Consider the following 14147-nt stretch of genomic DNA (forward strand, 5'->3'; position numbering starts at 1 on the left):
AAATATTTCCCTGGGTTGCGGTAAAGATCAGTACTTTTATACACGCGACTGTCATGAGCGGAGCCAGTAAAACCACAGCAAGTGTAAAGGATTCGCCTGTCGTAATCGCAAACAACCATGGCAGACAGCGAATAAACTTTCTTCCGGCTAAAATAATCCTCCCCGTGAACAGCTGGCTTGTATGCTAACACGATATCCGTCCCATCCACATAGCCCACACAGCTAGGAAAATGATGTTTCGCTTTAATACGTTGCTTCGTTACCCGTTTCTCTTCCTCGGTTGGCCACCGCACGATATCCTTCTCCAGCGAGAGCAGTGATACCATCACTCTACCAGTGAACAGTTCGACGGTTCCCTCCGATATCCCGAACTTTCTGGCCACACAACCAAGAGAAACAGCATTACCAGTTGATCCCAGACGGCACAAAGCGGTCGCTAGCTGTTTTTCAACTGATGTCTGGCTATAGCGAGAATTGTTAACAAAAATCCGATGGGTGCTTATCCGGTCCAGAACGGCGTCAAACGTGGCACGTGTCAATCGCATCTCCTGCTTAAATCGGGAGTCGTCCAGATAAAATAACAGGTTGTCAAAAAAGCTGTGGGATTTTGGAACACGCAGCCGAAAGGTGTATCTTATGTAATCCAGATAAAGCCGTAATATCAAAGGGGAAGTCAGATCATCCAGGTAGCTGTTAAAAATGCATCCCGTTTCTTCTTCTTTGTCTTCTCCGGAACTGGACTCGGTATCGTCGGTGGCACGAAACCGGTTATCAAGAATTTGACGTAAGCAGTCATGCAGCACCGTCCGCTCCGTCAATCTTATGGCCAGTTCACGGTGGTTAACGCGCGGCATGATGATACAGTTGAATTTAAAGTGGTTTAGTTTAGAAAATAATGAGAACAGCCCATGCGCTAGCATTTATTTGTTTGAGTTTTTTATTAGTACTGTGACCGTTCTTGAAGGCAGCTACGTTCAGTGCGGGAAGAATTCCGATATGCAGTTATCAAAACGGTGCACAAAGCTGGAAAGCGCGCGTAAATTACGCAGCGGAAATAGGCAACGGTTTACTGGTTGGTTGAGATTTGCCAGTGACGTGAACAAAAGTGCTTTTCTTGGTTTGCATATTTATATTTGTGTCCCATAACTGTAAACTTATTAAGAGCTCTCCAGACTCCTAGTCAAGCCAAACTGCCAAGAGGAACCAAAGTCTAGTGATGTGCTACTAAATAAAACTAGATAAATGCTATTTAATTAGTAAAAGCTTCCCTAAAATTAAATGTGTAGTAAACAGTAAAGTTTTACAGGCAAGATTAGTAAAAGTAAGTAAATATTCAGCTACAATAGTAAATAGTAAGTAAATAGTAAGATTTGGCTTTCGCTAAAAAAAGTTATTTACTAATTCATTTACTAATCGAATTTTTTCGAATAACCAGAAGACTCATTGCTGTACAAGGGGAGGTTCATCATTAACGGTGATGCATAGCCTAAAGTTGGTGCCTTAACAGACGGTGGTATGCTGCTCACGTAAACGCAATGTACCGCCGACCCGAAACTGCGGTTACGTAAAGTACTTATAATTATAGGATTTGAAACACTGCAATGCAGCAGCAGCCTGGCAAGCAGACTGTGCAGCATAGTTGTTCTGTTAGATTCTGCCTTTACACCATAGATTCGCATAAAATACAGTAATGTATATTTTGATTCCTTCATGAAATGCACAAGCTTCCCAAAAATGATAATAACATTAAATTAATAATTAAATTAAATTTATTTAGTATAATTAGTAAGTAATTGGTTGGGAAAAATGTGAATAGTAAGTAATAGTAAGTATTTCAAAAATTTTTGGGTTAATAGTAAGTAAAAGTTTTGGAAGATTAGTAAATAGTAAGTAAGGTAGCATGAAGCTGTAGTAGCACATCACTAAACCAAACCCTGACAGACTGATTTCGGCTTCGTCTTGTCTTAGCTCAAAACTGTTCACGTTCGTCGTTTTTGGGATACATCATTTTAAACTGAAATAAATTAGTTTCTTCATCAAAAATTAAACTTTATTTCCTCCGCAAAATATGATCAGTGTGCAAGAAATACAGAAAGGAATGCGCAAAACAGTGCAAAAAATGTTTAAAAGAACAGCTGCGTTGTACTGACAGTGACAACTGACCGAAAACACCAAACGCAATAATAATACACAACTAAGCGTATCAGTCACGCATGCCAGCTGGCTATTCGGCATTATCAGTGTCGTCTTCATCTGTACCAGAGTTATTCTCATCGGTTCCAGAATCATCACCACTTTGATGTTCTTCATAATATCCTACAATGTCGCTAACCAAACACTCCGGCGAAAGGCGATGCTGCAGCGGCAGACAGAAGGTCTTCTGCGCATAATCACCGCCCGCCAGATCCGCTTTCAATTCCTTCGTCATCGGCACATCCATCAGGGTCCATTCATCCCTTTTGACATCGTATCTTTCGAAAGACATCAGCGCCCGCTTGCGCTGATTGTTCCCGCCCACATGGGTCGTCCCGCCGTACACCCAAATATCTCCGTTCTTGATGAAGACGCAGTGATGATAACGTGCGATGTTTAGGTTCGCGATGGATTCCGGTTGGGGAGTGTACAGTCTGCTTTCACTCAATGCGACACGAAAGCATGCAGTCGTCGCCCTGCTAGTCTCCTTTCTGGAGAAGGAAAACCCTTCGGCATCTACGCAACCGCCCGTGTAGTACAGATACCCGTCCAGGACAATTGTTCCGCAGCGATGATGGAACTTTTTTTCATCCTCCTTCCAGTAGGTATGCTGCGTCCATTTGTTGCTGCGAACATCGTACAACTCCACCTTGCATTCCGGATTGTTCTCGTGCTTCGCGTTAACGGACCCCGCCGACGAGAAGACTATCGTTTCGCGACCAATCGGGACCGCTTCTATTGATTCTCTGTAAGTTGTCGATTATGATATTGGTACTATTTTTTGAAATATTGGGTAGACGAAGCCTAGCATCAAACGACACTTACCGGTCGTACTGTGAGTAACATCCGCCTTCGAACTACCTGACTTCGTGCATTTCCATTTTGGATGCCCGGCGCGCTTGTCCCGTCGCCAGATCAAAGCGGTGCCAGTTTACAAGGTGACGATTATCCCCTGAGGCGCCGAACAGCTCCGTGCCGACCGCCACGACACACATGCATTCTTCGTGGAAGGGCGAATCCGCCATAATAGTGCGGGTGGCGCCACTGATGCAATCCATCGCAATCACATCGTCGTACTTCCCATCCGTCTTGACGGGGAGGATCAGCTCCCGGCCCACGGCCACCGCGAAACCCTCGACGTTAACTCTCGCCCAACACTCTGCCAGCTTGGCTTGAACGGGCGTGTAGAGCTTGGTCAGTTCGTTGCGGATGAAGTCGAAGCGGAGGAGCTGGTGCGGCTGACCTTTGCGCATGTGGTAGAAGATTGCCTCTTTCTTCGCTGCACGCTTCAACAACGCTCCACAACCCAGCTGGCGCTCTTCCGCAATCTGCTTCAGTGCCTCAAGCAGTTTTCCGCTCGCGGTGGCGATCAGCAGATTCATATCCAGATCATCCCACGCAACACAGCTGCTCAGAAGAGGATGTATATGCTGCATTCGTTGCGTGGCGTTATGCATGCACCACCATATTATCATCTGCAAGCGCAAGCGTCAACATTCGATACTTCTATTGACAAGTACACGGTGCACCGCAACGTCTATTGAAGTATCGCTGGTTTTCGGGCTCAAGTTTCTCGTTTACCTTAACTACATAAGATTAAGTGTTGTAACATTTATAGCAAACCGTTTCTGTAACTACTTTGTAAATTAACTCTATCTTCGCTAGAAGTCATACACGTCTCTAAATAGGCGTACAAACCTGCTACACCATTGCTTCGGATTGTGGAACGAAGTCTTCGTGCGACAGCAGATCCGTGACTTCATCCACTGAGCACTTGAGAAACTCTGTTTCGCATGGCTTCGGAAACTGGAGAAACTTGGCACCATGCAGGAAGTTTTTTAAAATCGCTCCAGAGGTCAAAGTCTCCAAATCCACCAGAGCCTCGCGACGGGCCGATCGCCACAAGCGGTAGGCGCGCTTCGGTCGCTTCATCTCTTCGTCCAAGATTCCGGCAGCCATTTTCTCCGCTTTCTCCATTTGCAGGTATTTGGCGACCATCCACACTTTAACGGATTCTTTCCGATCAACGGACAATTCCGAGTCTTTCTGGCCCAGGCTCTCCACCAATTTGACTAGCGCTTTTGGGCAGACATCGGCCGGTAGCTGCAGTTCAATGACTGTCGCGTCGCTCTCCTTGAAATTTCCGGCGAACATGGTGGCGAAGTACGCTGATTCGGCCACCAGAGCAGCTTTGTCCACGGACACTTCGGAAGTGCCGATGCGCAGCTGGATCCGAATGGAAGTTTGGTCTGGTTGATCCGACGTCTTTAATTTCTTCGTTTTAAGACTCATTATGGCAATTTTAACAACACGTTCTGGTTTCGACAACTGACAAGCGTAATCGAAGTGCCAACAGTATCTTGTTACTGGTAGTAACTAGTAAGTACCTCGTAAAAAATGCAAAGTGCAAACCACCAACTGCTTTCGTGAAAGGAAGTTAAATAACTGAATTTTAAAATGGCTTCGCGTGTATCACTATGTGATGGCTGAAAGCCGGCTCTCCTAATACAGGCCGGTCCGATTCTTAGTTAAATGTGGGAAAGGATAAGAAAAATAATCCAGTTACCAGCGTGCGGACCGCCCTCCTGATACGCGGAATAAAAGTATTGAGCGAAGAAGTGCTGTCTTGACTCCTTTCTGAATTCCTGATGCTTTCAAACCTTGCTTAGTTGATCGCGATGTGCAATACCTGATGTACGTACATACCGTTGCATAAAGAAAAAAAAATTCGCACATAAAAATCGAAATCCACGAAAATCGATGCGGATGTGGGATTGGCCCATTTCTTAGTTGCTCCGTATTCCGTTTCGTTGCCATACCTCTTCAGAATGTTTTAAAAGTTGCGATTCTTTAAAGATTTTTTTGTTTACCGGCTATATTTTCCAGAGACTGGTACTAAGGAACGGGGAGACGAGAAACAACAAACTTCGCACCCAGAAGTAACGAAAAAGCTTCCCTGACGCCAATATTACCAGTATGTGTGCAGTACCAAATACCGGTAGGAGCAATGTTGTTTGTGCAGAAATAGGGCTTTTAAATATTGGTTCATTGCAAAATGCTCGTACTTCCAGCTTTGTCCAGCTGCTTAAAAAATTCAGTGTATAGTCTCATCAACGGAACCAAAATCTATCTGAAAGTGCAAGAAGAGGCGCATAACGTATCTGCATCTGTAAAGGCCTATTTATACTCGGCTTTAAGACCGTCACATCTCACGGAACTGATGAAGTTTCGCAACGATAAACACTTCCCTATCTCCGTCACATTGCACGTGACTGACTTGTGGAGTATAACCACATATCCGGACATCGTCCGAAAGTTAGGTCCGTCAAGTTGGTGGCCGTCAAAATTTGGCTTCGTCCGTCAAAATTTTGAAATAGAACTGGCTCTATTTTTCAAAGTTGACGGACATCAAGTGCTGTACTTTTCGCGCAAGTCTGCTTATATTCAGTAGAGAACTTCCCAAAAAGAATTCAAATTTCACCGTTCTTTATGAACTTTCCCCAAACTTGCACGTGGTTTTCACAATACTTTCTACTACGTTTTGTTCCCTTTAACATTTTCAAAATTTTTGCATTAGAAACTTGTCATGCGCGATATTTCAGTCTTTAACCCGACCGCGGGTTCACACGCAGTAACACAAGCGCAGTTTCTGATTTACTCAAATCTAAACAAAATTTAAAACGGAGTTAGATAATTACTGGTACCAGATGTATGTACAGTACTAGGTTCCACTTGGCATACACTCAGGACAGATTCCAAAACATAATTCGGGTTGTTTTGGGCTCGAAATTTGGTTTTTGACGGACATGCTGTCCTAATATAAATATAAAGCCGCTTTGTACACGACCGTGATCTAAGCTGGATGTTAGCGCCGTTTTTTGTCACGGCCACCTTTTCTCTCGTACATTCTGGTGGACGTCCATAAAACACATTTTTGACGGACGTAGAAAAAAATGTGACTGAAGTGAAGTATAAATAGGCCTTAACTTTGCATTTTTGTACTTAAGGGGATCACTATGAGATGACTTTCATATAAATGGGTTATCGATATTAACATCAGCTTTTTTTTTATTTAATTGGTTTCCTTTGTGTTCAACAACAATGATTACACACTACGGTTACAAGTTCCAAAAACAACCAAAATCATTCCCTTCCCCAAATTTACTTCTGCCCGGCAAAGTGCCTAAAACTGCGGCAGCGTTTCCCTTCATTATCGCCAGACTGATGCGTCGTTTCAAGAAGGCGGTAGATCGGCTTTCTCCTGTCTTTCCCCGAATTAGGCGTCCAACGAAGCTGACTATATTTTTCGCGGCTTCTCCAAGCGCGCCGAGCGTTTCCACCGCGAATGGATAGAGCAGATACTGTTCTCGAGGGAATGTTTTGTCGCTTCCGACTTTCCGCTTGCCGAGCTGCTGCACCAGCCGCTTTTGCAGTTCCTTTAATGTACGACTGTGCCATTGTATCTGCGCATGTGGCATCCCATGCCAGCTGTTTTCCATCACGGACGGGTACCAGAGTAACTCCATCCGGCCGCATGCCATTGTCTCCCGACATTCCCTTGGGCTCAAGTTCACTAGGAATACCCGCCGCAAAAAATCCACGGTGAAGAATGCTGTTTAACTCGGAATGTAAGCTCCATCTGCCTTTGTTGTACAAACAAGACAAGCCATGGTGACCGTCGGGGGTTACCGGAAACGAGCATGCTTGGCAGTCGTGAGTTGCTACCACGGGTAAGCCAAACCTCAGTCCGATGGCGATTCTCACTTGATCATCGGAAAGTAGGGTGCCCAAACTAGCCGCCGGCAACGCACACAACCATGCTGCAGATTCCTTTTCTGAAGCAGCCAGCAAGAGTGCCATTTCCTTGTCGCTTCCGCTTTCCATGGTTTTCAGTCTACATCTCGAGTAAGACAATTCCACCACCGGCCAGTCCCAGCTTTTCTGAGATTTCCGAGCATATTCTACTGGCAGTTCACAATGGTAGGTATCAGTCCATAATGTTATGGCTTCATTGAGACCCGACAACTGACAGTTAGGGAGCAATTCTGAGCAGATGGACTGCACCGAGGTAGCCGAAGCGATGAACGCTGACAGTGCTAGCTCCTCCGTACGCCGTATACCCAGTCCTCCTCGTCCTACTGGCATAGTCATCTGTGTCCACTGCGATTCATTATTATCCACGTTGGCGATTGAAGTGGTAGCTTTTTTCATCAAGCTGTCAAACTCCCGTAAAATATCCAGGCACGCATACGTTTGGCTTCTTCTTAAAACGTGCAACAGTTTCGGCGCACTTAGGCAGTTTCGTAGTAAATACAGTGCTTGCTGAGATGGTAGTAATTTTAGCTTTTCCACTAACCTTTCGATTTCAGATATCCTGGCGCGTAGGAAAGACGGAACTGCAAATACGGTAATCGGTGAGCCGAGGAGATATAATTTCTCATTCTCGCGAACTTCCCAATCCGGCCATTGCCATAGGAAGCGATGTTTGTCCGCTGCACGCTCTTCTTCTGTTCCCCCAAAAAAATGTACTTCGCACTTTTCATGGTTTAGAACCAAACCGATCTTTTTACCCTCTTTTTCAATCTTTTGGATGTCTGCCATAACGGCTTCTCTTTTTCCGGCCAATGTTACATCATCTAAGAAACCTAATTTCAATTCGCTGTGAAGCCCGTTCAGCAGTGGCAACGTCCCCAGGTAATATCCCAGTGGGCCAGCGTTATCTCCTTGCTGAACTCCCCATTCGGAAGCGACTACGTCCTCTCCACATACCAGGTAAGAAACTGGAGCATACTATTGGTGGAAGTAGGGATAATACTGTGGTATATCAGAGCGGACGGCGTCCAACACGGCAGTCCTGCTGATCATATTAAAGGCATTCTTGAATCTAGTTTCACCATGACGCGTGCCTCGACATGTTCCGCCTCCAGATAACTTCGTGCTGCATGTACGGCAGCTTCGGCGGCTCCTTTCGTACCATGTCCTAACTGGACTGGTCGAAGTTTTCTGCCCATTTCTTCCTGGCATCGTGCGCTGATAATCTTGGACGCTAATCTGCGCAATACATCTCCCACTGCGATTGGACGAATTCCACCAGTTGGCTTTTTCAGGGCTACTAAATTTGCACCAAACAAAAAGGGACGTACGTCAACAGGAGCTTTACCATTGACAATAACATCCAACAAACTGGTCATAGCTACACACAAGACTCCTTCAATGGCATCTCTTCTCTCCAGCATATCTTTGAGATGCTGCGGTTTCATTCCCATAAATCCACCGGCAGAGCCGGCTGGCATATCAAAAACAGCATCCAGCAGCTCCGCGAGGGTTACGCGGGGGATAGAAAGAGCGGGTGCAGGTGGTTCAGGGAAAACCGTGCCAGGCGGCCGTGGTGGGTGTTTTTCTTTTAAAGCGGCAATAGTCTCTTCGTTAATTTCTGCCAGCGATTCTTCGGAAGCCAGGAACTTAATAATTTCCCGAGTCTTTCCGTTTTGGAACAACTGAGTAACGCGCTTACGGAGTTTAGCAACGTCATCGGGCTTTTCTTTACGGCTCCTTGAAGATACATTTCGTACAGGGTGCCCATGCTTCGTTTCTGGCTCTTGTATTCCGTCTGCTTCTACCATACACTTGAGGTTTCTCTTTACTGTAACACTCAAGGATTCTTTGCGGAGCGCTTTCGTTTCAGGTAGGGCGAGGGCTTCTCTACAAAACAGTAACACAGCGCACCAGGATTGTGTATCGTTCAGCTGAACACAGCGACGGACTCGCTTCAGAAACTCCTGTGTGCATAGGTAGCGCGCTGTTTTAGGGATTCGTGCGGAAATGTGGATCCGTGGGGCTGTTAAAATCTTGCTAAGACAGGATACAGACGGCTGAGCGGACATATTTACCGTACTCTTCGATGCCATACGGTCTTTGGAGGTTTGAACCGCATGTCGATCGTCCCGTCCTTCTTGCGTGTCAACGGCAGTTCCCCGCTCGCAGACATGGTAGAACCCAAAAAGAGGGGAACAGGCAGCAGGTGCACAACGCAAAGCAAAACAGTGGAGGAAAAGAGACTTACGAGAACTCCGCAGGTGTGTCGCTTGATGTCTGCGGGACAGCTGCCACCACACAGCCTCTGGAGAACGCAATCTTCCAGACTCAGGTCCCGCAGCCACCCTCCATACTGAACGGCGGGAAATTTGCCATTCAGGGGCAAAATAAAAAAAAGGCCCAATAAATTTTATTAGTTATTCAGCCGACCGTCCATAAGGTGAATCAAAAATCAAAAAATAAGTTATAATTACACAGATTCTCAGAATAGTGCAACCTCATAATCAGCTTGTAGGAAATTTTTCGGGCTTTCAAATAGTATGTTCGATGGGATATATTGTATTGTGATCATAAGTTATTAGTAAAACAACAAGACCGGGTCAGCATAGGCGAAGTAAGTGCAATGATCTTATCGGCTAGCCATGGCCAGCCGCATGACAGATAGACCTGGACAGCAGAACAGAACGCCTCATGCTGTCCTGTTAGACCTCAACAGCAGAACAGAACGCCTCATGCTGTCCTGTGGCCGGAGCCAAGCTCATTCTTCCTTCTCAGGCTATGCTCTGTCTAATCTCTATCCTGCAAAACGCGGGCTTGGGTAGCCGGCTCTGGCTCACATTGCTGCCGGTCAGTCAGCAAGCCTTTCATTCAGCTGCCGTTCTCCAAAAACTTGTGAAATGGCTTTAAAAATCGATAACTCCATTGTAAAACTTGCTACACTTTCCAAATGGGCATCAGATAATGTGTTATTTTCTAGAAAGTCGAGATACTGCCATAGTCCAATAAGGCATGTTTGAATAAACTCAAAAAGAAACCCTTTTCAAAAAGTGTTTTTCTCGATTTTTTTGTAAACTAACAACATTTTTTATTAGCATGTTGGAGAATATAAGCTTTCTAGGCTAAAACACATCCAATGATGTGTATCACATCTGATTTGAAAAAACTTTCTCATGCTAAAACACATCCAATGATGTGTATCACATCTGATTTGAAAAAAACTTTCTCATTCGACTTTTGAATTCAAAGGTTTTCCTTTGTTTCTGGAATAGCTCTGTCCAGAGAGAGCGTAGACAAGATCGCAATACACCATTGTGTAGCCAAACCCTTTGCGCATGCAGTCAGAACAATGGAAACAATGATCTTCCAGTTGTTTTTAACCTATTCATGTTTTCCCAGACCCACTTTCATCTCATAGGGACCCCCTTAATGATTCATTGGCTGCTGTGCTGTTGAGTGTATCGTGTCAGCTACTGTACAGAGTACAGCGCCCGAAGCTGCTAGCCAGGTTGATTGATTCATGGCCGCACGACCGGCTTGCCAGTTGGGACTGATAATAAATATTACCATTCCTTGCTATCAGTTCATACACTGAAATCGGTGCTGGAATGGTAAAAACACAGATACTACGCCTAGTTTAGCGCAATAATGTTATCATAGTAATATAACCCAAAATTAATAAAGCTTCAAGCACTCATAAAGCGGTCGACAATCAATTTGGGACGAGCTTGTATAATCAATGGCTGTGGCAACTCGGGTAAAACGAGGTCACCCTCTGATAAGTATCCAGTGCCTTCGTGTACAGTACCTAACACGTTTATATGAACACCGTTACCTGAAGCCGGGACAACAATTGGTCACCTTGATAAGAGGGGCAGAAATGAGTGCGACCTCAACTTTTGTCAATACATAGCTTGCCTTCTGTTTGCTTAGCGGCTGGGAGTAACCTCTGTCCTCTGCTGTACATTTCAAACAAATAATCCGTGTCATCACGGCGGCCTCAAAAGATAATATTTAAGAAACTTACCGAATTATTAATCAGCGCTTAGAAATCGCCAGCAATATCTAGCGTGCGTTGCGAAAGCTTCAGCTCAATAAATCTGGAATTCCGTGGATAATTTTTATATATTTACTTTTTGTCTACTATTTTGCTCATTACTAATGCCAAAGATGAGTGATTTTCAAATGCTCCTTTGTAAATACTGTAACATCGATGGCGCCACAAACGGTAACCATACGTGCCATTGTGTCTATACCTACGCACCCAAAGATTTCCTAGGGAGAGGCAGCTATGGAATGGTGTACAAGGGAAAAGCCGCAGAAGGCAGTAAATTCGATGGAAGAAACGCCGTTGCAGTTAAACTTATTCAAAAGAAAGCTGACGGTGGAAGTTCGTTAGGCACCACAGAGGGATGGAATAAATGGTGTGATAAATTAAAAACTCTCCTCCGTCTGCAGCATAATCATCTGGTTACGTACCATAAAATTACTATCGAAAGAGAAGATGCCGTGGTAAATGCCACTCTGGTGATGGATTCTTGTAACCGAGGTAAGAGGTTTCGTCGGGTTCTTTGGACATTATCCCGGTATGTTGTAATGTTGATATGAGGAGAATGAGTTGGGTACATGATATTAAATTCGTTACATCCACGGAAACTCTCGCTTTTGTTGCTGTGTACAAATTCAAACGTTTTGTAACTTTTGTTGCACCGTTTCCTAGCATTTCGTTTGCAAACGATCTGTAGAGAATTAGGAATTACCAGTACAGTACTCGTATCGAAGGTAAAACACTTCCTGCCCAAAATTTCTGGTTGTTTAGACAATTTCATAGAACATACTTAATGACATTTAAAAGTACAAAATTTCAAACGAATTCCTAATCCGTCAAAATTCTTATTTCGTGTCTAGACTTAGCTGCGGTCATAGAGAAGGATTTACTTGATTACAACGCCGCAGTAAATTATGCATGCCAAATTGCCGATGGACTAAGCTACCTACACCAGGATGATGTTAAAATTATGCACGGAGACTTAAAACCGGAAAACATTTTGATCCAGTCCATAGGGAAGGAGAACAAGTTGATGATCTGTGACCTGGATGATTTTGTTAAAATCCAGGATGAAAGGATCAGCAGCGCTGATCTTACTACGGGGGTGGGAACATGCCGCTACATGTCTCCCGAGTTGTCCCGCTTTATTATCAACAAAGACCTGAAGGGAAATCTGGTTAGACGGCGAACCGATACATGGAGTTTGGGGTGTATTATTCTTGATTTAATTGCATGTGTTATGGATCAGCGTGAGAGATCGCTGGTCAAATTACCGGGGAGTCTTAAGGCCATGGAAAACATGTCGAAATTGAAGTACACTACAGCGGTGATTAAGGGATGGGTGCCATATACTTGGGATTCTATACCGTCGGATATAGCGCAGTGCATCATGCGCTGCTTTACGTACGATAGGCGCGATAGGATAAAAGCCGAAGAACTCCTACAGAAACTGCGAAATGTTAGGGATACATTACCAAATAAAATCGCCTTATTTGTACACCGTCTCATGGGAGGAAAGACCGGGGTGTCGGCCTATGTGTTTGAAGCAAGAACAAATACAATGGAATTGCTCAAGTTACCGGCGGATTTACAGAACAAGGCTTTCGCGGGGCAAGTCAAAGGACTGGACAACGAGACGGTATTTCAGGTTGTTAGTGCGGATAAGGTTAGCTGGGATACGGTTTCGTGGAATTTACAGGAGCAATCCTCTAACACGCTTGTATTTTCGCGTTTGTCGCCCGGATGTCTTACAAAGGTGCAGAATAAGATTTACTTCTCTAATCGGCTTCCATGTGCGGGTGTTAAATCTGAACTGCTGGAAATGGATCTTGCAAGTGGCGTGCCTATCACGAAGCGCATTGTATTACCAGAAAAATTTGCAGAGTAAGTACACGCTAATTCTGCTGCTTTTGCTTGAGCAATCCATTAATTGAAAACTGCTTGGAGCTCTTTAAATAATTCTCCGGTAACATGAATCGTTAAAGTGTAAATGGACAATTTCCGCGTAAAATTAAACGGAAAGGTCACTTCATAAGAAAAGCGTTGCAGTTGTCGTAATTACAATCCTGTTGCTTTCGTAGTTTGCGCTTCATACACAGTGCAGCGCGCCTCGGCCACCGATACATAATCTTCTTCGGTGAAATCAACGAGGTGATCAATCACAATTCCATTTTTGCGCTATGTTACGACACAGTCACCGGATCGTGGCAACCGTTGCCGAGTCTTGCGGATGGCCGTCGCGATTATGCGGTAGTCGTTGTAGGGACCGATGTCTACGTTACCGGTGGCATGAGTTTCAAGGACACCTCCCAGGGACATCAAACAACAGTCGAAAAATCGTGTTTGCGTTTACGTATTGCTGATGCACAAATGGAAAACTTACACTGGGAGACACTGAAGGCAGAGCTGGTACTTTCGCGAGTAGATCATTGTGCGTTTGCTGTCGGTAACAAACTGTATGTCTACGGTGGACGGTACGCGGATGGATCACCTCCGCTGACCATGGAGATGTATGACACTGATAACACGACAGCCGGTGCGGGTTGGGTTAGCGTATCTCTTAAGGAACTGCCTCAGGAAGATGGATTTCAAGAAAAAAACGGCCGTGTTGTGCGTACAGTGTGTGTTCCATTCCATGCTGAATCATCAGGAAATGTCTCGGTGTTAGCTGCATGAGCAAGTGCTGCTCCAGAAATTTACCGTTTGCACAGATACGATTGTATACAGCTTATGTATACGAAGTTTATGTATACGTATACGAAGTATAGATATACGTACGAGATAACAGAATTAGAAGTGTGTACCATAACAGCGAAATTTTATTTTTGGTCGTTCTTCTTATTCATCTTAGCGTTATACACCGGATTAATTCCACATCGGTTCACCGCTACATTACACGAATAACATGCTACAGGTATTAAGTAAGTAACACACAAATTAATGCATTTGTAAGTACCAGTTTCATACAATTCGAAGCGTTAATACCGTCAACTGCCTTTAATAACGCTAGCGGTAAGGATGTGGTGCAACATGCATGGAGTGTATTTTTAGCTTTGCTTAGAGCCGCCAAAAATTATCGTACCATAGCGCAACG

The 14147-nt window shown here is 44.6% G+C and overlaps 1 protein-coding gene across 1 annotated transcript; it reads left to right on the forward strand.

Moving 5' to 3' along the window:
* Nucleotides 1–11125: 11125 nt before the first annotated feature.
* LOC129595787 (uncharacterized) lies at nt 11126–13800 on the forward strand. Its single transcript, XM_055492897.1, has 3 exons — nt 11126–11554; nt 11914–12937; nt 13135–13800. The coding sequence occupies exons 1-3, from the start codon at nt 11167–11169 to the stop codon at nt 13727–13729; spliced, it is 2007 nt and encodes a 668-aa protein (XP_055348872.1). The 5' UTR covers nt 11126–11166; the 3' UTR covers nt 13730–13800.
* The last annotated feature ends 347 nt before the right edge of the window (nt 13801–14147 follow it).

Source organism: Paramacrobiotus metropolitanus, unplaced genomic scaffold (assembly GCF_019649055.1).
Source record: "Paramacrobiotus metropolitanus isolate TYO unplaced genomic scaffold, Prichtersi_v1.0 Parri_scaffold0000082, whole genome shotgun sequence".
Classification (NCBI taxonomy): domain Eukaryota; kingdom Metazoa; phylum Tardigrada; class Eutardigrada; order Parachela; family Macrobiotidae; genus Paramacrobiotus; species Paramacrobiotus metropolitanus.

What these genes read in the sequence shown, in the direction of transcription:
- LOC129595787 (XM_055492897.1), top strand. Translation starts at nt 11,167, where the DNA reads ATGCCAAAGATGAGTGATTTTCAAATGCTCCTTTGTAAATACTGTAAC. An exon ending in GATGGATTCTTGTAACCGAG is followed by an intron (nt 11,555 to 11,913) that starts GTAAGAGGTTTC and finishes TTTCGTGTCTAG; the next exon opens with ACTTAGCTGCGGTCATAGAG. An exon ending in TTACCAGAAAAATTTGCAGA is followed by an intron (nt 12,938 to 13,134) that starts GTAAGTACACGC and finishes TTGCTTTCGTAG; the next exon opens with TTTGCGCTTCATACACAGTG.